This window comes from Haliaeetus leucocephalus, unplaced genomic scaffold (genome assembly GCF_000737465.1).
Source record: "Haliaeetus leucocephalus isolate CR32 unplaced genomic scaffold, Haliaeetus_leucocephalus-4.0 Scaffold1, whole genome shotgun sequence".
Classification (NCBI taxonomy): Eukaryota; Metazoa; Chordata; class Aves; order Accipitriformes; family Accipitridae; genus Haliaeetus; species Haliaeetus leucocephalus.
Window position 1 is genome coordinate 19,902,624 of NW_010972437.1, and position 25,007 is coordinate 19,927,630.

The 25,007-nt window shown below is 40.0% G+C and overlaps 1 protein-coding gene across 1 annotated transcript in view; it reads right to left on the minus strand.

Annotated features, from left to right (window-relative positions):
- The window catches only part of CNTNAP5 (contactin associated protein-like 5), a 223,319-nt gene that overhangs the window by 19,700 nt on the left and 178,612 nt on the right, over positions 1–25,007 (minus strand). Inside the window, exons 18-19 of the mRNA XM_010569849.1 lie at positions 16,491–16,730; positions 14,678–14,902 (exon numbers count right to left, since the gene is read on the minus strand). Of these exons, the coding sequence (XP_010568151.1) occupies positions 14,678–14,902; positions 16,491–16,730 (465 nt within the window). The remainder of the gene's footprint in view (positions 1–14,677; positions 14,903–16,490; positions 16,731–25,007) is intronic.

Consider the following 25,007-nt stretch of genomic DNA (forward strand, 5'->3'; position numbering starts at 1 on the left):
TGTAACAGACAATGCAGAGTACAGTGACAACTGTGAGAATTATAACTCAATTTCAAACATTTAAAGGCCCAGACTCATTATAATTTATATGCAATACAAGAAAAGATATATTGTACATGATTATACAGAAAAAATGTTTTTACTTTGGTTCTAATGTATTTGAAAAAATAAATATAATTCATATAAAAATGAATGCCAAACATCTCTTTCAGTCTTTGTATCAAAAAAAGCATTGTGACTTCTCATAAATAACAGTACCACAACAAATCAAAATGTACAAGAAAATAAGGAATCCAATATGAAATTTTATCCTTCCACAAATGACTACAGGAAAAAAAAAAAGTATTTTATTTATATATATATATACACACACACACACATATATAATTGTCGTGGTTTAAGCCCAGGACAATAATTTAAAAGGAAAAGAACCTATTCTGATAAAATCCTTTCAAGCTTACTTTTCTGGGAATTAAGTAGCAGGGAGAAAAAAATTCTCTGAACTTTTGGAGCTCTTTTTATGCATCAGCAACCAAAATATATGGAACAATAGTCATACTGTAGAGTTAAAAAGCTTTTCTGGGGCTACTTTGTTACTGTCTCCAAGGAGAAAATGAATGCTGACAGCACCACAACCCTGAGCAAAGGGTCCTTCATTTATTCCCTGTTCTAAAAATCATCATAAAACCCCCTCCTATCTCCTTTCATTTCAGAGCTTCTGTTAGCACAAGTTCAAACTATTCCAAGTATCACTAGGTTTTGCAGAAGGCTAGAGGCAAACATTACCTATGCTGAATGACAGGGACCCACTGACTGTCACCGAAGGATGTGTTCACACTGTTTTCGCTCTAGGACCGGTTTCAGCATTTGCCGAGGCAACGCTTGCGCGCACACCACGATGCAGTGCCGTGCCAGAGAAGCCCACAGCACAGCTGCACAAGCTGCTGCATATGTGTGGGCACTGCAACGTTATTCAGAGGCACCTCTGCCCCCAGAAGCAGTCTGGCTGTTTAAAGAGGCGAATGAGCAGCCCTGCTTGGCTCCTATAGTCAGGTACATTAATGCTGCAAGACTGCTTGCAGGTTTAGAGTTGGTGAGAGAGGACACAGGCCAGTTGTCCTTCACTACATAGTGTGGACATACCTGCTCCCTTCAGCCTTCCACATCCTCCCTCAATAAGGTCAGCTCTGTTGGCTTACAAGCTACTGTAAAACCGCTTTATAAAGAGCTTAAAACAACGTATATATTTCCTGTAGAGGAGGAATTTTGCTACCTCTACACAACTCACAATGAAGTTGGTAGTCTTTCCAGATTGGACCTAGAGTCCAGTTAAGATCATCCCTCCTTTTCCCTCTCCAGGATGTTCGGCTGCTCAGGTTCCTAAGAGCTGTACTTTTTGTAACATTTGGTATACCCCAGATGAGCACTGCCGCTCTCTGAACTTTGGAGGATAGAAACAAAGCTTCCAAAAATGAGAGGGAAAATGAGAATGAACTACTAGGATTAAGGCTTTTTAACTGATTGAGAGGGCTGCTGGATAAGGTGAGCTTTTAAAGTGAAATTTAAAAAAAAAAAGGAGATAAAAGGCATTTACTTTCTCATGCATAGTCATGGATGTTAGAGGGGAATTTGTGAAGAGATCAAGGTCAGTAACACCTGCTAAATTATTCAGTGTGATATCAGAGGTCCTGATTCAGCTGCCCCAAACCATACTGCAAAGCTCCCATCCCCTCATTGCATAGGCAGGACAAGGAACTACTGTCTATCACCATTAACGTTACACTTAAAGGTCCAAACTTAAATCACAATCCTATTTTCTGATACCAAATGAAAGATGCATCAACAGGGAATAACGGTGTAAACATCTTACAATCACTTTACTCTAGAATGACATAAGAAGCCCAAGCGCAAGGAAGTTAAGGGACCTTCTTCAGACTTGCTTGTTAGGGCAGTGGGAGAGTCAATAAAAAACGGAAAGGTTGCCTGACCCTGCATGCCACAGCTGAGATGACCACACAGAATAAGCTGAAACTAAGAAGTGATAGAGTAACAGATTGGTCCAAACTAAAAATCATGTCCCTGCAGAAGTACTTTATAGGCTGTCTCTTACCTGGACCCTTTGAAAGGGGCGTAATGCGGAAAATGGAACAGGGCTTAGGTTTGGTCTGTGACCTTGTACTAGTTGCTTAGTTTGTAAATCTGAAAAAAAATTCTTTGCTCTTTTTGAATGCTATGAACACACCAGTATATAAAATATAAATGGTACTACTATATCCAGGTGATCAATATAGCAACCAGCACATTTGTGTTCAAAGAGAGCCAGCAAGATATGCAATTTATCTAGGCTCTCAGCTGCTGCTAACGGGGATTTACCCATTGACTTCATCAGAGAAGCATTGACTTTAAACCAGAAACCATCTATTCTATTTGTTGGGAGACAATGGGGGAGGTTCTTGACATCCATTAAGAACAGATCTTACCTTCTATAGTGGTACAATTTTACCTTAAATCATTTAAAGAGATCAGTGAATAGCATCTTATTTTATCAAATTACTTTGAATTCCAGTGGCAACTTTTCTTGGATGGCTGCTCTTCAAAACCATTGAATTCAAGTTGGCATTTTGCCTGGGGTCAAATCTACATTAACATAAACCAGAAGTACATGGGCTCATCTCTCCAGAGGTGTTTTGGAATTTACACCAGTTTAGCTGAGAGCTGATTTTGGCTCACATTCAGTACCAAAACTTCTCCCGTTTCCACAGTACAGAATAATTTGTCTGGCAGATTACATTACCATTTTACTACTTGACAGGCAAAATAAATGGATTATTAATTAGGATTATTATTAAGAATTTTTTTTTGTCCTCTGAATTTTGATTATCTGGTCCACTGACCTTCTCCATCACATCAGCCCAGTCTCACTAACTGCAAATAAAAATCTGTGCATAAACCAGTTCTATTCTCCCTATTCTCTATTCTCTCTCTATTTTGCATCATTTTTGCCTCACAATAGGGATTCATACTAATCATGAGCAGTGTAATTTCTGGCAGTCTTATTGCAGTCATGCCTGTCATCCTCTTTTCAGCTCCCTGTGTCTGAGCATGCACACCTGGAGTGCCATAATGTTCAAGCAATGCACTGCCTGTTGTGTTTTCTTCCTTCTCTAATGTATGTGGAATTGCTGGAGGCAATTTCTATTAAGCCCATAAAAGAGGGAGGGAAGGAAAAAGAGAGGTATCTTGTTTTTGGCCTTGGGCTGGAAAATTTTACTGGGCATATTACTCCAGCAGTGTTAGGTAAGAGTGGATTCACACTTGATTATTATAGTCATCCCTTTCAGCTTCAAATTCTGCAGACTGCAGATCAGCATGGAGATATGCTGTGCTAGCTCCAGAACGACCCAACAGGAGACCAGGCATAGTTTAGCCATAGTGTTACAGAGTGCAGCGTGGCCTCTTTTTGCCGCTTCTGGAGGAAAGGAGTCCACATGGGCTGCCATGCTACTGTGATGGGACCACTACCAGTATCAAAGCTGGCTTGCTACACATCATTGTGGTCTTCAATCTGTTATCTGCCGTAGTATAATCTGTGACTGTAGGGCTGAATGACATCTCTCTGCAGATATCAAATAGCTACAGAGCCATTTTAACAGGATTCCTGGGGGTCCCCTTGTGCAGAGGGAAGTTCTGGGAAATAGAGACCAAAGGGCAGTATTTATGCCATCCCATGCTGATGACTACATTGGGGATGACTTTTCTGAAACAAAACACTCCCAGGACACTCTTTCAGTGGTGATGGAGGCTGGGGTTGATACTTGCTAGCAATACGCTAATGATCAGTGTCAGCATAACCAACCTCCAGGTGGCCACAAGAATAGCATGGTGCCTTCAAACTGCTTCTCTTTTTGCTGAGGACAAGAAAGATGTAGTAGCAGCTCTTAAGTCTAGTGGTAATAAGGACATTAAACTGGTTAGACATTTAAAAGTGTTCAGGCTGAAGAAGAAAAAGTATTCCCAGACTGCACAGTGTGAAGAAATACCTTGGCCATGACGTTACATGTTGTATGTCCAAAACCTTTTCTGATTGAACATGTCAACAGGAGAGTTGTCTGTCTTTTGCCTGCGTCTACAGCAGTGCTTGAGTGGAATGTCAGAAATATTTGGTGGCTTTGTGGCCTATGCCCACTAACTTTACATTCGTTCTGGACTGCCAAAGCTTGTGTTGAAAATCAAATAGTAATTTTTAAATCATCAGCTGGAAAAGAGAGCATGGCAAAACATTACAGAGAGTGTTCTAGCTCAGGAAAAGACTTCCTGGCTTGAAAGATCTCACCCAGTGCCAGATATTTGACAAAAAAGTCTGCAGAAAACAAACAAAAAAAAGGATACCAGGAATTTGGTCTATAAATCCATCATTCATAAGCAATGTCCTTGTCACATTTCACCAGGACCACAGGTCTTGTGTCATTTAGCCTTGAAGAACCAAACAGCAAGGAAGGTAATGACATGCCTTTGGAGTCTGAGACTTCTCTGCAGGACCTTCATTTACAGAAACTGGTTTTAAATGTGCCCAGATTGAACCCAACATCCCTGCCAACTTCAATAGTATTTTTTAATGACTTAAACTGGCTGGAGCAGCTGGCAAGACATCTTGCACCACTCAGAGAAGCTGAGGTTAGTTCAGGGAGCATATGTGGGTGGCACACGTAAAACCTACAACTTTATCACCATCACATAACATCAGGAAAAATCATTTAAATCAGGGCAGCTGAGAACTCTGATTTGGGAGAAATGTCTATGTATAAAATAATGAAACATTGCATTAGGAAATGGGCCTTGGACTACCCCTGCACGTCCCATTGCCTCAGAGGAACCCAGAAATGAAGGAGTTTAGGACCAACAGAACTTCTTACAGCTGTCTGAAACCGGCAGTCACCCTCATCAGACTATGAGATGTTAACTACACCACCACATCCACCCTCAGCACTCATCTTCAGCACTCACCTGAGCTACAGCTCAAAGAGAAAATAATTAAGGAAGGCACCAATTAAACAAAGGGTGGAATATATTAGTGAGGCTATTGATGTTGCCATTCTGAAAAAAATAGTAACATTAAAGTATTTAGCCCAGAAAGCCATCTGCTGCTCATAAGGTGGAAATGTTTGTTCATTCCTGATTGCAGAACAGCGCATGACAGTTTTCAGTCATCTCTACCATGAAATATCTCTCTGGCAACTTGCACAGCTTCAGCATGACAGTGTCCCTCTCCATAGCCTAGATATTTAAAAATGAACCACCATTTTCTCAGTTAGGAGCAGCTGGCTAAGAAACCTGCTCCTTAATTAGCAGCTTCTCCCCAGGGATATTTACTCAGTAAATTTACTCTTCAGTGGAAGTGCCGCTGATGATTCGAAAGAACAGGGCCCATCTCTTCAGTGTCCAGTGGCATTTAACTAAGAAAGTGCTTGCACATTTTTAGGAGGTGACTCTTGCTATTTGTTTTGCATGGAGAAAACAAAGAAGTGAAACAGTTAAACATGTTTGCTGGTATGATTACTCAGTTATTGCATTTGCTTAGATGATACTGTTTCATAGGGTTTAAAAAAAAAAAATCCACCCCCCAATTTTTTGTAATCTCTCACAGTAGTGAAAAAAATAGGCACTTATTTGAATGCTTCCCACTCAATGCTTGAGACATTCAGGACTTAAGGATCATATTCAGGCCATCCTATATTAAAAAAAAAACCAACAAACTTTCAGTTTGCATTTTTTCAACTTAGAAAAAAACACACCCCCAAAACCCACTAAAGGAGCCTATCTGGAGGCCCACGACCTCAGTTCACTTTGCAATCCTGCGAGGCAGCTGGAGCCAGATTGAGAACGTCACTTAAACATCAACAAATGTAGCTAGTTCCCTTACATGACTGACAAATGTGTTTAACCTTTGTAGACATCCCACTCCCAACAGCCGCCAGTTGGCTTAACACAGGCTGACCAGCAATTAAAAAGTAACTGGCAGATGCTTCTGCCTCCAAAGCTAGAAAATATTGCAAGTCTAAAAGATGACCCAGAGGAGCACAGTCATAGAACTCATCGTGCACATACTGAGTGGCTTAAACACAGAGGTTTATTCCAGTTTATTCCAGTGGTTTTAAGGGGAACACTTGTCTAAACAAAACAGCCTATGTCCATGCTGATGTGGCAGGGCCTAAAATGGGAACAGGGCTAACCCACGGATGGGGAATAATACTAAACACTGTCTCTCCAGTTTAGCTCATGGGTAAACATACACAGTAGTGTATTTATGTACCCTGGAGGTGATGGACAGAACACTGCCACAGTTTGGGATCTACCAGCTTGATGACTGCTGACAAATCATCATCCTTCTTTGTGTCACAGTTTACCAACTGGTGAACTAGATGAATGTTAACATCCTTTGGGAAATGACATGAAACCTCGGCGTGAGCAGAGATTTAAAAAAATGCTATTAGTCATTATCATTCTCTCTCCATTCCTAGATACTTCTTTTTGGTGAAGGAACTGGTTTCTGTTTCTTTTACAAAGTGATGCTACATTAATTATCTTTTTTCCCTGAAGATGACTGAATGCAAAGATGAAGGAAGGAGCTGAGGGCATCAGATGAGTTAAATCTCCCTGAAATTACCTGCTTTCTGATGGTGAGATTTATTCTGGTAAATTTTAACCTATACCTTTGGAATTGTAAAAGTCACTTTAAGACCCTTAATTAACAAAAGCTATCTGTATTATACCATTGGATCTGATGCTTAGATCTCTCCTCCTGTTTTTAAACACACACTGGATGCCATTAGTCTTCTCATGGTCAGACATTCAGTAGGCCCTATGGTTTACTCACCTTTGTACTCAGAAGAATCTTGCCAGGCTTTCATCTCACACTATACTTTTCATTTAAGACTAGCGTAGCAACCAGGCTGGCAGGAAGAGCTTTTATTCTTCACCCAGTGAATGAAATAAAAAGTACTATCCTATGAATTTTATTCCAAAAGTTCAACGTGGCTTCACAAATTACACATCATCACTAACTCTGTGCGAACAGCTCACAGGCAAAAAAGACAGAAATCCTCTGTTGTGAGACCCTGAGGGATACATACCAACCTGCCCTCACCAAGATCCTGGCTCATTGTTTCCATTCTTTTCCTAATATCTTTCAACCATTCCTGTTTCAGTTTTGGCAGTACAGATACCTGTTCAAGCAAGGACTTGTTTCACGCTGACCTAACAAATAACCATAATGTTCAGCAACGAGAACATTGAAAAAGATGGTCTGTACAGAAAAAAAGAAACAATCAATTTGAGCACTACATGATGCCTGTGGACCAGGAAAGCGAGCAATAATCTTTTAAATAAAACTAGAGAAAAATAATCATATGCCTCACTTCTCAAAACTCCTTTTCATTCTTAACTCATAATAAAGACAGCACAGAACTTTGTGGATTAATGGCTTTCTGAGGTTAATGATCCATGTTTGTGTTGAGCTCTATAGACAGAGCCTGGCTGGTCATGAATCTCTGGGAAATGTTCTGCTCCTCTGACCAGTAAGTCCATCTAAGCACTACCTATTTCATAGGTTATGCAAGCCTTTGTGACTGGAGAATTTGGATCCTTTAATCAGTGACCTTCTCCTGATTATAGCAGACTCATAAGGGAAATATTTAAATTCTCATAACAAACCACAAACATTGGCATACAGAGAACTGACTCATGTTCTTAAGTCACCTAATGGAGAAAATTAGAGGAAGGATGAAATAGTAACAATCCTAATACAAGAACCACATAATGGTAGCATTGTGATGACTTCTCTGTAGCAAAATACGTGCTTATATACATATACTTTCACTACTTTACTTTCAAATCCGTACTTCTGCAATCTTTCACAAAATCATAGAATGGTTGAGGTTGGAAGGGACCTCTGGAGGTCATGTTGTCCAACCCTCCCGGCTCAAGCCGGGACACTTAGAGCCAGTTGCCCAGGGCCATGTCCAGATGGCTTTTGAGTATCTCCAAGGATGGAGACTCCACAATTCTCTAGGCAAAATGTGCTCAGTCACTCTCACAGTAAAAAAGTTTCCTGATGTTCAGATGAAACCTCATGAATTTCAGTTTGTGCCCATTGCCTCTTGAGTGACCTTGCAATGACATCTGCCATCTCTCTCAGCACTCATGGGTGCATCCTTCCAGGGCCCATGGATTCATATATGCTCAGTTTGCTTAGAGCATTCCCTGATCTTATCCTCTTCCACCAAGCATACATCTTCCTTGCTCCAGATTTTTCCCTTGGTCTTGACCTGGGATTCCTGAAGGCCAGTCTCGCTTGTAAAGACTAAGGCATAAACACCCAATTTCATCAGGCAAGAAGGATGAATTCACTTTTTCATTATCCAGCCAGCATAACTGATACATTACAGGAAAAATTACCAGGCTAATAGGGGATCCTACAAGCAAGATAGAGAAGGAGATTTGCTTGGACCCAGGCTGCCTCTTCCAAATATTAGCTTGGGCTCTATGTTGTGTGGAAACAGCTACACTGCTCCAAGGCAGCACTTGAGCCAGCAGTTCTGCTGGACTACAGCTCTCACTACACGGCTCTCTATGTCCACAACATAGATAATTCACAATTTAAGAATGACTAAAAAATGACTATTAAAAATCCTCAGGGGAAAAGGTTTTGGTAAAATGGGTTCTGAAAAGACCCTCATTTCAGAATTATTGAAGAGCATATATATATGTCTGCAGCATCTATTAAAACATAGGAGCTTGTGACCTTCTGTCCTTCCTTCCCACCCCTTTCAGGACAGCTCCACAGAAATCGAACAATAAAAATGACTTTTCAACTGCAAAATGTGAACTAGGAACTTAAGTCTTCTAGGAGATAAACATCTCCTCCAAGCAAATGGGAATGTATGTTTTCTTCCTAGCTGATTATCTGCAGGCTGTGGTCTGGGGTTTTATGCCAGATAACCAGTAAGTTCAAAGTCAGTCTGTATATATGCAGAGCACAGATCAATTATTAACTGCATGCTCAGCATTTCCTGCTCAATGTAATCCAATTACTGTTGCCTTGTTCTTCCCTGTGGGTCTCCAGAACATCTCTTGACACTTCAGTATGGCAAAATGATCTTCACGAGTATAAACATGTCCATGAATTCAGCTAATGAGACAGATCTTTCAGTTCTCTTCTCTTGGAAGGCAGATAAAGAAATGTGCCAGAGTCCTTGGCTGAATGTTGTGGCTGCTTCTCCTTTCAAGTTAGTTTTGAACACTTAGAGATTTAGAGTGCCATATGCTAAAACAAACAAAGAAAATTGGGTTTGGGCGCCAAGTCCACCTCTTCCCTCAAAGATTTTTTAGTGCTGGATTTGAACTGAAAACTCTAATCAGCGTTCCTCTTTTCTGTGAAGCGTGCTTACAGCAGGGAATCATCCAAGAGGCCAGAGATGGTTCTCACCACAGGAGTTTCTCTACTGACATAAAGAAACTGACTGGGAGATCTGCCCCCCTACCCTTTCTACTCAAGGTGCCATAGCCAGCCTTCCACCTACAGGCAACTGGGGAAAATTTCTTTTGCATTCACAATTCCCGACCTTCAGGGCCTACTACAACAATTGCTTGACATTATACTTGGTTGATATATAGTCCAATCTGCCATATGAAATCATTTAATGGCTGTGAACCAGAGATAGACTGGGAACAATTCTCGGTCACTCACAGACAGTTGCTTAAAAACTAGTCTCCTCAACAAAGCTGTCTCCCACACTTCACAACATGACTCACTTTCCTGCTCCTGATCTTTTAAAAATAACTATACCTGAACCTTGGCACCATTTTCCACTTCAGTCACATAAATTGTGCAGGTTGTTCAATGGGTGTTGAAAGTCTGTAAGCCAGAAGATGTTCTCAAAAGATAAGACAATTGCACTAGCAATAGCATAGCCTAGAGGGTCATTCTGCAGCAGTTAGTTATGTCCTGTGGTACCCACATCCCAAAACTAAAACCCGCAAGGTGGTAAAGCAAAAGAAACGACAAAATCACCCCCCAAACCCAGTGCTTCAGTAAGTCCTATTTTCCCTAATTATTTTAGCTTTGCTCCATTGAACTCCAGAGCCTGCAGCATGAACAGAATCAAAGGACTCTTTGCCTCAAAGACTGAACTATGTTTTTGGCCTTTCTTTACCACTGAATGACAAAAACTTTGGTTTTGCTTGAGAAAAGTTGTTGGAGATGCAACTCAACAGACTTGCAAGGCAAAAACAATAAGGAGAATTTACATGCCTTCAACAGAAAGGCTGCTTCTGACTTAGAGACAGGAGGAGATTACAGTAGATTTCTAGTTTATTAAAAAGAAAATAATCAGTAGCTTCTCACTGATGACGGTTGCTTCTTTTTTGCAGAGTGTTAATTCAGCTCACCTCTATTACAGATTTTTGTTTCTTTTCCTATTTACTTCAAATATCAGCTGATTTCAAGACCTTATAGGACAGGGCAGTGGAGTTGATCTAGGTCCTGCTACTATATTCTGAGCATCAGAGACCTAACAGAAGAATTATTCAAGCTGTTTTCATTTATATCTTTGTTTTTAACTGTGCCTTTTTCCTTGTCTTTAACTTTTCCTATGCAATTTCAGAGTCTTGCTTTCAAAAAAAAAAAAATTGAGAATTGAGCTCACTGTGATGGTAATAGGTATTGGATAGAAACAAAGAAAAAAAAGGACTCGAATTGTTAGTTTCTTATGAGATCAGATAATAAATACAGATAATTTTTCAATCACTCTAGGATAGCTTGAGATTCTATCTCTTTTCTCTATCTGCTGTTTTTCTAGATTAGGAATCATATTGTTTCCATGGAGAAAGCCAACAACACTGAGAATCAAAGACTTGGGAAAACATTTTCTGGACAGTATACTTCATCATATTCATATCACATCTGATTACTTGCAGGGGGGAAGGAAGGATGGAGAAAGCACTAACAGTTTCTTTCTGAACATTTTTCTCCCCCATCAATTATTGTCTTTAGGGATCAAGGCAAAGATAATAATACTAAGGTACTGGTAACTTGGTGAAATCATGTAAATGCAAAAATGTACAGTGAAAGTTTAGCCTGGGAAAAAAAAAACTTTTTTTTTTTTTTTTTGGCAGTAGCTTCCCATGATGTAAATAACTTCTGTGGACTGACACACTGAAAAGGCTAATTAGAGATGTTTACCCATTTTCTGTAGCTTAGTAATGGGCACTATAATTTGAAATTTCTACAGCACTGATATTAAAAAGGCACAGCCAATTATTACAGTACTGCTAATATTTTGGATGTGGGATCAATGCGACTATGGGAGCTTTACATACATACCCACCTATATACACATATACATACCCATCTATATACAATACATACACATCTATATATATGCCTAATTTAAAAATCCATGGCTACAATACGTAAGATTGGGGAGAAGAGGACAATGCTAAGTTATTGCATACAATTTGCAAAGGCACGTGTATGATTTAGAAGTGTAAGTATTAACTAATGGCGGAAAGAATCCCTAAGTCATCTTTAAAAACATCAGCTTCCGAAAACTTACCCATAAGCTGCCAGGACATGAGCTGACTGATCAGAGGTAAGAACAACCTCGTGATATAGATAAGTTCTTTGGGTGGGAACTGTTTTTAGAAATATTACCTGCTAGGCACTACTGAGCATCTTATTTTATAGAAGGAGGTCATCTCTATAGGTTTAGAATTGTAGCTTCTACATTGACGTATGGTGGTACCCAACATCTGCCATAACTTTACCTTCTTCATGAACCACCTGCCCTCTAAGGTTTCAAGCACTGGAAGGGCTTTCTGTGTGGGCAGCATTGATCTGGATGGGTGAAGCCATGAGTGGGCATGAGGAGATTTCACTTCCTTTCCCAGACCTGACATTGGCCTGTTGGATAACTCTAAATGAAACATTTTACTACCAGAATTCTAGTGTCTCAATCAATACATACTGTATCTTCTAATGATATGATCTTCTTTACAGACTGACAGTACAAAGTATGTTGGGGTTAAATGTGATTATTTATTGATTTTACTGAAACAACTGATTTTACAGGAAACATTTCACACCTGACTGGACTAGACCATAGCTGCCTATACAAGTCCACTTTTACATAAGCCCCTTTTAATATAGTCTAACTATGAATAAGCCTTGCAGACACTTTCACTTCTTTTATGTTAAATATTTAACACAGAAACTCTCTTCTCATTGTCACTTTAATTAACTAATAATTTGCCTAGTTATTTTGTGGATAATAGAAAAGAGGAATAATAGGATACATGAGCAGCAGCTTGAAAAATACTTACAAAAGGTGAAGTATTAAAGTATACATAGACAGTTTCAACATAGTTTCTTAACAAGTGGAAAGGGGCTTGGGATTATGGCAAAGAATATTACTGCTCAACTCTTAAGTGAGAATGCCCATTCCTATTTCACAAGGAGCCTAACGTTTATTTAACCAATCAGTTATCCAGCAGGGACCTGCTTAGGTCCTACTATACACTGTCAGACTCAGCAAGATTCCTTGAAAATGAGCCAAGAAGAGAAAGAATCGCGCTCACTTTTAATGCTACAAAGGACATTGTTATTCATAGTCCAGTAACTTTATGGCAAGCATAAACCTCTTGGAGGAAGAAAGAGTAACATATCTGAACATTATTTTCATTGGAATAATTTCAATTCCAACAAGACTAAAAAATAGAGGATATGAGATTTAAAAAATTATTACATTTGGGACAAAAGGCAGAGAATATACAAGACTGAAATGACTGTCTTGAAAGAATGACACAGAAGCATGCACAGAATAACCCTGAGAGAGACTTTTAGCAGTTAACCAAGGTCAGCTAGTTATCTTAATAATTCTTTGCGTATAGTGCTACATTTTATAGTACAGAGTTTTGGAGCCTGACATCTCACCAACCCTCTAAACTACTGTTATCTTCATTTTACAAGTGAGTAAATAAGAGGAACAGATCTGAGAAAAGCACCATTGTTTAAAATGCCTGAGTGTGGTGAGAGCTGCTCCACCTAGTTTCCAGAAGTACTGAGAGTCCCTGTCTCCATCTGAACCAAAGCGGAGATCTGCAGATGGTGCAGCTGGGCAAGGCTTACCTCTGCTCCTGCTGAGCTGCTACAAGAGATCCTGGGGTCCTGATTGCAACCCCTTCCCCAACCACCGTTAGAGTCCCTCCTTCCAGAATTCCACAATTATAGCTTGCTTATGGTTGTATTTCATTAATAAAAGTCAACTGACTCATGTTTCTAAGGTCATTTTACACTACTCTGGCAGCAGTAAAGGTGATTTAAATGGATACTACATTTTCATTCACTTTAGGGCTATTTTCAATTGCCTGAGTAGCATCAAGAGACCTGAGTGTGTAACTAAGAAGTAGATTCCAAGGTTTCATCTCAGCAAGAGCTAACCTCTGCCACCCTGGAGCTACACACCAGAACTTTCATATATCTGGAAATCATAAACACTTGCCTCCCAGAGCAAATCAGAGATGGAAATCTTGGACTGGATGGGAAAGGAGAGAGGAGAGAGTGTTTCCTCAGTAGTCCCACTGCCCTGCTGCGGCTTTGCTTAGGGGAGATGGGTCCAGGCTGATACTGTCCCAGCTGCCCCTCCCAGAGTTTTGGATATTCATCCCATGCCAGCCCGAATACTAGCCACATGACACAACCAGGAGATAAACTACTGCAAATCCCATATAAAAAGTAAAACCTTTTTTTTTCCTTATGTTTTCATTTGACAGCGCTTGAAAGCTTAGCTATTTTGGAATTTGCAATGGTTCAGAGTGGTCTGGGTCATTTGGTCAAATGTACATTTACAACAACCACATAGCATTAACATTCTATTGTTCTGCCACAGGCTAGTGACTCACCAATACGCTTACTCATCACTTCCAGTGCCTGATAACTGTTGAATAATTCAAACATCCCCATTTGTCTAGCATGATGTTTGTCTGGAGTGAGTTTCTGAAAGCACTGCAAGGACTCAGGAGCCAGAGAAGACATAGGCCCTAAAATCTTTACATGTTTTCATAAAGTCCTCACACCATGTACCTTTTAATAGAAAATGGATTTACACCTCATGTTTTGGTTAGTGAACCTAGAAAACTTTGACATTTTCTGACTTTAATATTCAGACATACTGGCCGTATTCCATTGAAACAACCCAGTGAAGAGCAATACGTGTGCCAAGACAAAATGCAAATGATAAAATGATAATATATTTCTGCACCAAGTATTCTTGTACATTCATGGTATTTCTCATTCCCTTATTTTGGAGGCCTAATGGATCTCAGTGTGGAATAAATAACAAGGAATTGCTATTGTACAGTCTTGCCAAATGAAAGTCAAAGCACATTCTAAGCCCCAACAACATGATTATTCAAAGACTGACTAGGCAAGTGTAGCACTGAATGCCAAATAAAGGGACATAAACAAGAGTGATAGCCATTTGCATGAACTGAATACCATGAAGTTGATAAACTTGCAGACACAGAAATGAACTTAAATCAGTGCAGAATTCTGTATTTTTCTCACAAAAAACTTAACACAGTTACACTGGTCTCCCTTTGGTATCAAATCAAGAGTACTTACCATTCTTGGAGAGAATCACAGCCAAATATTCATGAAAGTAGGTGTTGATGTACAGCAGAAGGCTTGGAGTATGTGCCGTAAGAAAGCTAAATGCAATATTTTCCTTGGACATGACAGCATCCGCATAAATGGCAGAGCTTGAGGTGCTTGCATTTTTTGTGACAGGATAAGGTTCTTGGAAAATATAGGTAATGGAAGTGCCAGCTTCAAATAATGCAGAAACCTCTGAAAGCATATATAAACCAAGGGAATAATTTCAGCTACTGCATTTTCAGATCTCCCAGACAGGCATGGACATAAACTGCCTGCCTCAGAAACGGAACACTGCAAAATGCCCCTGACTCAGCTGACATTAACGGTCCCTTAGTTTGTACGAGCAGTGTGTCCTTCCTTACTGTCTGTTTGTCTCGCACAAAGAAGGACGGTGTATGGAGACAGGCCTCTAAACTCAACTATTTTAGTGCTGGAATCAGAGCTCTACAAGATAGAACAGCCCAAAATGTCTGTCAGCCAAATAAATGCTCGGTTCACCATCTTCTGACAGCTGACATGTAAGGCAATATTCTCTGTCTTCCCCCAACAGTAAAGACAATGTATTTGTCCTTTCCAGTCTCCTTTTTAAACAAAGTCATTATTAAAGAAACACATTGACCCAAAGTCAGCCAGTATAGCAAGCTGTCTTTGGTAGCTCCAAAAGAAGAGAAACATCTACCTGTGCATTCTCAGGTCCCGAGAACTCATGCTTGTGTTTTCAATAAACACAACGTAGTCTGGCCATGAAATACACAGGTGTGATAACAGCAGTTTTTTCTAATGTGAGGCACAGTAAAGTCAGGATGGTGATATTTTCAGCTACAGACTGACTGCAAGTACATTCTCCAATAAAGCAGCTCCACCTCTACAGCAGCATCTCCTAACAGGACACTATGTGGTTATTTGATATGCTTCTCATGGCATTGGTGCCAAATCCTCAACTCATGTAAGTGAGCATAGTTCCGTGGACTGCATTACAACTAAGCCAATTTACACCAGCAGAAGATGCGGCCCACTTAGTAAACCTGTTGCGTTTGTGAGGTGAGGGGCAGCCATGGAAATTAAAACACTCACATTGCACCTTGCTGTTATTGAGCAGTAGTTTTGCTAGTTTCTTCCTCTCCCAAGGAGCATGCCATCTAAATTGGATGTTCTTTATTTGCCCTGCTCATTTTTCTGGTGTTGGTAACATCTACGAGCCACCAGAAAGGTTCAGTGAGGACACGTTCACCACAGACTGAACCATGCAAATCAGTTTTCTCCTGAATGCTTCACGCTTATTTTTAAAATCTCTTAACATTTGGACAGACTGTCACAGGAATGGCAAAAAAACCCATAAAAAGACTACCACTTTTTGTCACACCATTGCTTCAAAACTCTGCAAGAGAAGTTCTCAACATCTTGTTAAGTTGTACAAAGCTGGATGAGGTTTAAAGACAAGCAAACTGAACTTTCAGACATGGACAGACAACTATTATGAAAAATTTCAGCCCTATTTGTTAATGTCTGGGCCAAGTTACATGCAACTGAATACAGGAATCATAGTGGGATATAGTTGGTAACTTTAATAGTACGACTAACACAATTTTAATTTCTGAGGCTATCACCAAAGTCAAAAAAAAGAGGCGTTATAGCCTGTTTCAGATAAACACTTGGTAATGCTGAAGGGACAGCTGATATTAGAACACCTTGTAACATGGGGGACACCAAGCTGACATGGGTGAAACTGTGCTGTAATTCAGAGACCATTACGGACTTAGGATCAAAGCTCGCTGCCTACCTTCCTTGCAGAAAGGTCCTTCGTAGGCTGAGTTGGTACAATCACAGGAGTAACCATTATACTTCTCCACACATTTCCCTCCATTATGGCACAGGTTACCATAACTGCTGCAATGTCCTGGACACCCAGGTTTAACACCAGGTGTCATTTTAGCTCTCTCTTCAAGGTCGAGTTTCTGTCCATTTAAATGCAGAGATCGAATGCATCCCAAAAAGCCCTTTTGTCTGGAAGCTGTTCCCCCTGAAAAAGAGAAAAAAGGACATGCATTCATTGGTGAGTCTGCACAGTAATCAAAACCCTGAAGTCCAATCCAGAGGTACAAATATGAATCCATGAATTTTAAAAACTATTATCTATTATATATCAATGCATACGGTGGCAAAAGATGACAGATGGACAGCCCTGGAAACTAAAGGTCTCTATTTATCTTTATGAAAGAACTAAAAAGCCATATGTGACACTTTCTTGTTGCCGTTCTTCTCTTTCCTGCCTTATCTACTGCCCTGTCTGGCATTTAAACTGCAAATTCATTTGGGAAAAAGATTAGTTTCTTTATCGTATGTCTGCATATCACCTAATACATGAGAAACCCAAACCTAAATTTTTTTTTCCTATTTGTTGCCACAGTACAGAGTATAAATAACACTCTAATCCAAACAGCAGGTGAGTTACACATGCTGATGAGTCCAGATAGCAGGGATGAATCATGTTCAGCACCAGGCCTGCTGGCTGAAGGGAAATGACTTGAGTCAGAATTTATGCATGACTGCCCAACCTGATGTTGCATGTGAATGGTTGTTGTAAGCAAGAAACATGAGTCCAGGTCACAGATGTGTTATTTATTACAACTGTTAAACATAATTGCATTTATTCCTGAAGACCAGAGCTGTATGGATCTGCGCAAGAGGGCAGTTCGGTCTCTACAAGCTAATTAGTTTCTTGTCTGCCCAATGAAATTACAAAGTGTTACAATGAAGACACTTTTTCTATTAGAGGTGGTCTTTGAAAATGATAATGATGATAGAGTACTTTGTGAAAATATCACCATTTATCTCACTGTAGGCTTTGTTTGGCAGTTGCCAGTGTTTTGCTTTTGAAGATACTGCAATTTTGATCGCTGCAAAGAAATCTAATTCTGGTTCAGGAATTATCAGCATTTGTTGGCTCTGAAATGCTAGCTTTATTGGTGATTCTCCTGCAAAAGTAGTATGAAAGAAGTTAACTTCCCAAATTATTCTTCTGTAGAAGTTGGTTCTATATCAAAGTGCATGAGATAAGAGAATAAATCTTTTGATAAGTCCTTGCAGAAGAGCATCTGTTTTTTCATAAATTGTTGAATTAAAGCAAGACTTCTGCAAACTAACAGAATGAAGCAATAGTCTGAAATGGAATCTCACCAAAACCCTATTGTTCTGCTATACCATTCTAACATATTTTTATTTCTGGTACACTAATAGCAGAAATACTGGATTTGAATTAGAATAATTGAACTATAGATAGCACGTGTGAGACAGGTTTATTTCATGCTAATTTTATGATGCCTTTCTCAGAGAAACAAATATTTTAAAATTCCTCTGTAGCCAGCTTTTCTTTTCAGGTGAGTAAATGTTAGCTCACATATTTTAAAGGCCCTCTGAGCACAAGAATTGGGCCTTCTGCATTTGCTGCACTGTGCACACACAATCTTTTTCTTTGGAGATTTTGCTCCAAACCCAAACATATTGTACAGAATTTTCAGTAACGTCCAAATAAGTAGAAATATGATTTCTCCGTTTAAGGTTACTGGTTACTCTGTTTTCATTTGCATGGGAGGTAACCACAAAAATTACAAGGATAAATGACAGTTTCCTTGCCTCTTCTCTCTGCACACATATAAATCCCAGCTGTAACATTCAAAGAATGAGTACAAACCATTGCTAACTATTCCACAGATGTCATGTTTATTGCACTACCCATATTCTTACTGCTCTCTAAAGCACTTTGGAAAGCTACGTAAAGTAAGTTTCTCACTCCTAATGTCTGGAGAGTATAGAGCTTAACAGAGACAGTCTAGATGATCCTAGATCCACACGGTATTGATTAAGCAAATCTGTTTATTATTTGGGCATTTTTCTTCAATTGACTAGACCTAATCTTCAAGTACATTCCTGTGAAGCAGAGAAAAACTGAAAACAAACAAACAAAACTCTTCCCCAAATTAGGCTTTGCAGATTCTTCCTACTCTAATAGGCCTGTTGGATGAGACCTAAATGTTTTGTTCAGGAAAACAGATTTTAGGATAAGCCTCAGGACCATAAACATTAAGGTTAAGGGTGTTCTTTGCCAAGTGGAGGTGACAGTCAAATGAGCCATGCTGTTTTCAGTAACGTATTTATGCAGCTGAATTTTACTGAGAAGCCTTGGGGCAAGGAAGAGAGAGTCTGAGAGGAGGGGGCAAGAAGCTCACAACTGAGCACTCATAGTATAGCTTGGTGACACAAGTGGCTAAATAATTAACATTCTATCAATGAATTGAGGATTTGCTTTAAAAAGCAAAGGACTTTTTGTTGGTAAGAACTGGATTAGGGAGGCTGAAGCGGCGTGAATAAATATTAGGTGCATTCTTGCTTTATGTAACAGATACAAAGAAAAGGAAAGGGCATGGGAGTATACGAATCATAATTATTATTACTCAGGAGTAGGAGAACTTGCTATGATATTCCTCAGAAGACATCCAAGTCACACTTTTTAGTCTCAAACTGAAAGTTGTACAAAGCAGTCACGATACACAAGGAGTTAAGCATTAATTCCTCCTCCAGCCTCCAAAATATCCCAAAGTGTCTACTGATTGCTTTAAAACAACAGTAAATAAAGTATGCCCCTTCTTTTTCTCTCCTTCCTTCTCTCTGTCTCCCGAGAAGGTTTCTCAGATGTTTACTGTCTCTGGGGTATGTTGCATTTGGACTGTCTACAACAGCAGAGGAGATTTACCCAAGGATTCCTTGCTCCCTTGCTCCCAAGACAAAACAGTAACCCAAGCACTTAATTTTAGTAGTCTCCTCAACATACTAAATGAATAGCAGAAAAACTTCTGATCAAGGCTTTATGCATCAAATTAACTTCTTAGGATTTGTATTTTGCTTCACTGATGTTACCAGTCTGAGTGCAAATGCTGTTCTCAAAGAGGTCTGTGAGGACTGACTTTCCCCTCCCTGCCCCATACTGGAGTGTTATGGTCACGCCTTCTCCAATAGATAAGACAGAGTTTCATCTCAGACTACACCATGAGAGGAGAGGATGACACACCTCCTCCAGGACCACAGGGATATACCAGGAGACAACTGCACTATGGAAAAGGATGTCACTCATTTTGAAAGTGACTGTCCGTTGAAAGGAATGATTTCTGTCTGTCCCTTCAGAGCAAGTAATGTGCCAAACTGGTCTGCTGCTGGGCAGTTTGGTGCAGTTGATACTATCTAGCCTGTACATTTGTTTGGGGTTTGCTCCTTCTACTGTAATTTTTTTAAATTAAAAGAAGAAACATAGCCAGGTGCAAGAATACGCACAGAGCGGCCTAAAGCAGTTAGATACCCAAGACCCACTACAAGAAAGTGAGAAATGGTTTTCCAACTCCTTTGACCAGCTTTAAAATCCAGGCTTGTTTGATTTTGAGTGTATTGGCAATGAAAAGTCATTTCTTCCTTCCACTTCGCACACACAGAAAGCTATGTCAGAAGCCTGCCACATACTCCATGTGTGCCAATGTCAGCCTTAAGCAGACTTTATTCCCATAGAATCATATCATAGAATCATAGAATGGTTTGGGTTGGCAGGGACCTTAAAGATCATCTAGTCCCACCCCCACTGCCATGAGCAAGGACCCCTTCCACTAGACCAGGTTGCTCAATGTCTCATCCAACCTGGCCTTGAACACTTCCAGGGATGAGGTATCCACAACGTCTCTGGGCAACCTCTTCCAGTGCCTCACCACCCTCGTAATGAAGAACTTCTTCATTACATCTAATCTAAATCTACCCTCTTTCAGTTTAAAGCCATTACCCCGTGTCCTATCACTACATGCCCTTGTAAAAAGTCCCTCTCCAGCTTTCTTGTAGGTCCCCTTTAGGTACTGGAAGGATGCTATAAGGTCTCCCTGGAGTCTTCTCCAGGCTGAACAACTCCATCTGTCTCAGCCTGTCTTCATAGGAGAGGTGCTCCAGCTCTCTGATCATCTTGGTGGTCCTCCTCTGGACTCGATTCAACAGGTCCATGTTCTTCTTATGTTGGGGACCCCAGAGCTGAACGCAGTGCTCCAGGTGGGGTCTCATGAGAGTGGAGTAGAGGGGGAGAATCACCTCCCTTGACGCTGGTCACACTTTTTTTGATGCAGCCCAGGGTACAGTTGGCTTTCTGGGCTGCAAATATACTTTGCTGGGTCATGTTGAGCTTCTCGCCAACCAACATCCCCAAGTCCTTCTCCTCAGAGCTACTCACAATCCATTCTCTGCCCAGCCTGTATTTGTGCTTGGGATTGCCCCGACCCATGTGCAGGACCTTGGACTTGGCTTTGTTGAACTTCATGAGGTTCGCGTGGTCCCACCTCTTAAGCCTGTCAAGGTCCCGCTGGATGGCATCCCTTCTCTCCAGCATGTTGACCATGCCACACAGCTTGGTGTTGTCAGCAAACTTGCTGAGGGTGCACTCAAACCCACTGTCCGCGTCACCGACAAAGATGTTAAACAGCACCGGTCCCCATACCGACCCCTGAGGAAGGCAACTTGTCACTGGACTCCACTTGGACATCAAACTGTTGACAGCAACTCTTTGACTGCGACCATGCAGCCAATTCCTTATCCACCAAGTGGTCTATCCATCAAAACCATGTATCTCCAATTTAGAGACAAGGATGTCATGCAGGACAGTATCAAATGCTTTGCACAAGTCCCGGTAGATGATGTTATATTCTAAGTTATTGCAACAAGTGTAGCTGTAGAAAAACTCTTTCTAGTACTACATAGATTAAAACTTAAGTACCCTGTGAGTCAATTACACTTTTAACACAACAGCTAATCATACAAACTTTATACACTTAATCTACACTTTTGTCTCTTACTGACTACACAGAACTGTTTCTCCATAACAGAGAGAAACCATAATTGGATACAGTCAGGTATTTACAGGAAGCGATGGAATAAAACAAGAATTGCAAATTTGAATCCTGTCACATTGTGTTGCTGTGGATGAGGAGATAAAAGGAGAGGAATTAGATTTGAACACCTCCATTTTGACTTCCCTCATTTTGGTTTTATCTCCAGGCAGATCCAATAAGAAGGTAGCCATTTTCTATGGTTTATTTTGAACAGCATGTGTAAGAAATCATCGCTGCAGTGGAATCCTGGGACCATCAGACAATGACAATTTCTTACACAGGCTATGTGGCATGCTGGCCAGAGCAAATGCTTAGGTTCTGCTCCCCCAAGGGGAACATCCCCCAGAAGCAGATATGTAGGGCAGACATCACATCAGCAAGATGCAAGAACAGCCAAGACCATTGAATCAAACACAGAACAGGGCAATGAAAGGTGGGAAGGCAGAACTGAATGGAGAACAGGTGGTACAGAAAGAAGTGACACCCAAATTCCAGCATTTCTGTGAATACAATTAATAGCATGAGCATATGGGAAGAAGGATCTGGTTCTCAGCTCTGTCAATTCCTTTTATACAATATCAATGTATAAAAGAGACTTTGGGGTAAACAGAAATCACTATGAGAGTGTATCTTTCTAGGGTATGTAAAACTCATGTGAACTTCTCTATCTGCAATGTTGTACCACCTCCAAAATGGAAGTATTTTTGGGTGCATTAGTGTGCAGATAATGAATTACAGCTACTTTATGCTTATCAAGGCCAGAAGTGAGTGAAGAAACTTTCTAGCAGATAGTACTGTTAATCCAAGTAATGTAATGTGAGTTCAAGCCCAGTAAGAGATGCCTAACAGTCAGAGATGCTCCGCAGAAATGCATTTTAAGAACATTAAACACACCCACGGTTACACCTAAGTACATAGAGCAAGTTGAAAATTGATTTTTACCCTAGCAATGACCCACAGAGGCTTAAACTCAAGAACATGCACAACTCAAATTTAGCATAGGGACAACGTAAGTCATGGTGAGACTCCCAGGTTCTGCTATAGTCTCTGAACATCTGGATTTCTCTGCTGGAATAAGCAACCATGACATCCAAATGTTGAACTCACTGTCATTATATATCAGTTAGTATTCCTCTGAGACAACTCAAGTTCACATTTTTCACAGTCTTCAGGACACAGCTTTGCATTAGTTCACAATGAGTGTTTTCTCCATCTGAAAGGACTAGACAGTTGTTGTGATTTGGGTTTTTTTTGGTTTGGTTTCTTATGGAAGAGAATATTTGCTCACACATGGTATATTTTTATCTCTGAATCCAGTCTTTTTTTAATTCCTTGCCCAAATTTAAGAGAGAGAATATTATGTTCTCCCATATTTGAGACAAAGTGGTAGCAGGGTAAATAAGAGAGAAACAGCATCAAGGTCTCCACTCATGAAGACAGAAGTGTGAATTCATCCCTTACTGGACATAAAAGAACCTACATACATAAAAGAGAAATCCTGCTCTGTGCTTAGTCATTGGAAAATCTTCAGTAAAAGCCTAAATCTTCTGAAATACCTAAGTCAGTCAATCTGAAGATAAACCTCCAAGGAAAGTCAGGCCTTTTTAACTCCCACCCTTACAAAGTATTTAAAGGCAGATTAACTTCCTCACAACGTGTCAGTATCGCCGGATCAGAAGTAAATGAAGCACAGCTTCACGACTCCCTACAACCGACTGTTTTGTTAACATTGCTGGAGAAGACTTCTGTCCAACTTTCTTTATTATAAATCATAGAAAGTAAAAAGTCTGTCTGACAGGCAAATATTTAAAAAAAACCAACAAACTAACAAAAAAATTGAAGAGCTATATTATTCTATTACGTACAGTCCCAAATATATCTGCTTTTTGGGTTGAGAAGAAAAGATCTGGCCAAAACAGAAGCAAATAACTCATTCATAAAACAGGCAGAAACAGTTGACAGGGAATTAACTGGTCCAAATTAGCAGAACTCCTTTAAAATTATGTTATATGCTAACTGCCCCGTAGTCAAATTTTACAAATGTCCAAATTTATTTTATATGTGTGATCTACTGTATATAACTAGCTAAAAGGAAAAAACACAGAACCACTTCACATATACTGCATATAGGCTGATGTCTCTGAAGGAACAGGAAAATAATTGTACTTTGAAAGCTACAGTGGATCTCCATTCGATCATCATCATAATGCTACATGATACTAATATAGTTCCTTCATCCCAAAGGATCAATAAATCCTTCCAGAAGATAAATAAACTAAATTAAATTTTGACATTGAGCTTTATTTATGAGATTTACAAAATATTTGAATTGATTCTGGAGAAGAATCAAGAAAAAAAAAGGTTATATCTTAATGACTAGCTGCCTCGAGTGTGGAAACAAAGTTCCATGTTTAAATGGAATGAAATAGGGAAATTCAATCAAAAAATATTTGGAACATTTTTAAAATAGCAAATCACATCTGTTATATAGATTATTAATTAAGAATGCACATACTAATTGTGGAAACCCCTTAATCACTGCCAGTATGCAGAATGCTGCAGAAACAAGTTGTGGATTATAGGGGGAGTAGGGAGTAACATTATGTGCTGCTGCTTCTTTCCTTCTTACAATGTTGTTTATGCATTTATTTTTCAGATCAGATAAAATTCACTCCACATGGTTGAGGTATTAAATCAGTTGCTTTCTGTTAGAGATTGGAATAAGACCTTCAGTAGAGGCAAATTATGCCACATCTGTGTATTGTTGGACTTCTGCCACCTTTCCCTGGAGCACCCTGGGGACAAACAGCGTCAGAATCAGGAGGCTGCCCAGGTTTCCATCTCTTCTAACTGCTCTTGGGAAAACTCAGTAAGTAACAGAGAGTTCTGGCCTTCAGTGTGGTAGAGCTAAGGGCTGAAAAAGCACTCCTAAAAACATTAGGTTTTCTGTCCCTTTTGTTCAGGGTTTGGTAAAATTGTGGATGGACAACTGAATGCAATGTATTTACTGCACAGTGACAACTTTTCACCTCTTGCCTGAGATAAAGTAACTATGTCCTAGAGTTTACTGCAATTAAGTACAATCAGAGGAAAATTTAGGTTGGAAGTCACTGCTGGAGATCAGCTCATCTAACCTGTTCCTCAAAGCATGGCTACATTCAGATGAGGTACAGATTCACTTCTCCACCAAGACCAACGGGACCTTTTCTGCACAGCTGCTCCCCATCCATTCAGTCCCCAGCTTGTACAGATGCATGATGGTATTCTGTCCCAGGTAAGTAATTACTGCACATATACACTATAGAAAGTTCAAATAAATACCCCCAAATCTTCTTTAATCAAAAGGTATGGATACATGGGTAAACTGACAGACCGAGGTTTGCTACAGC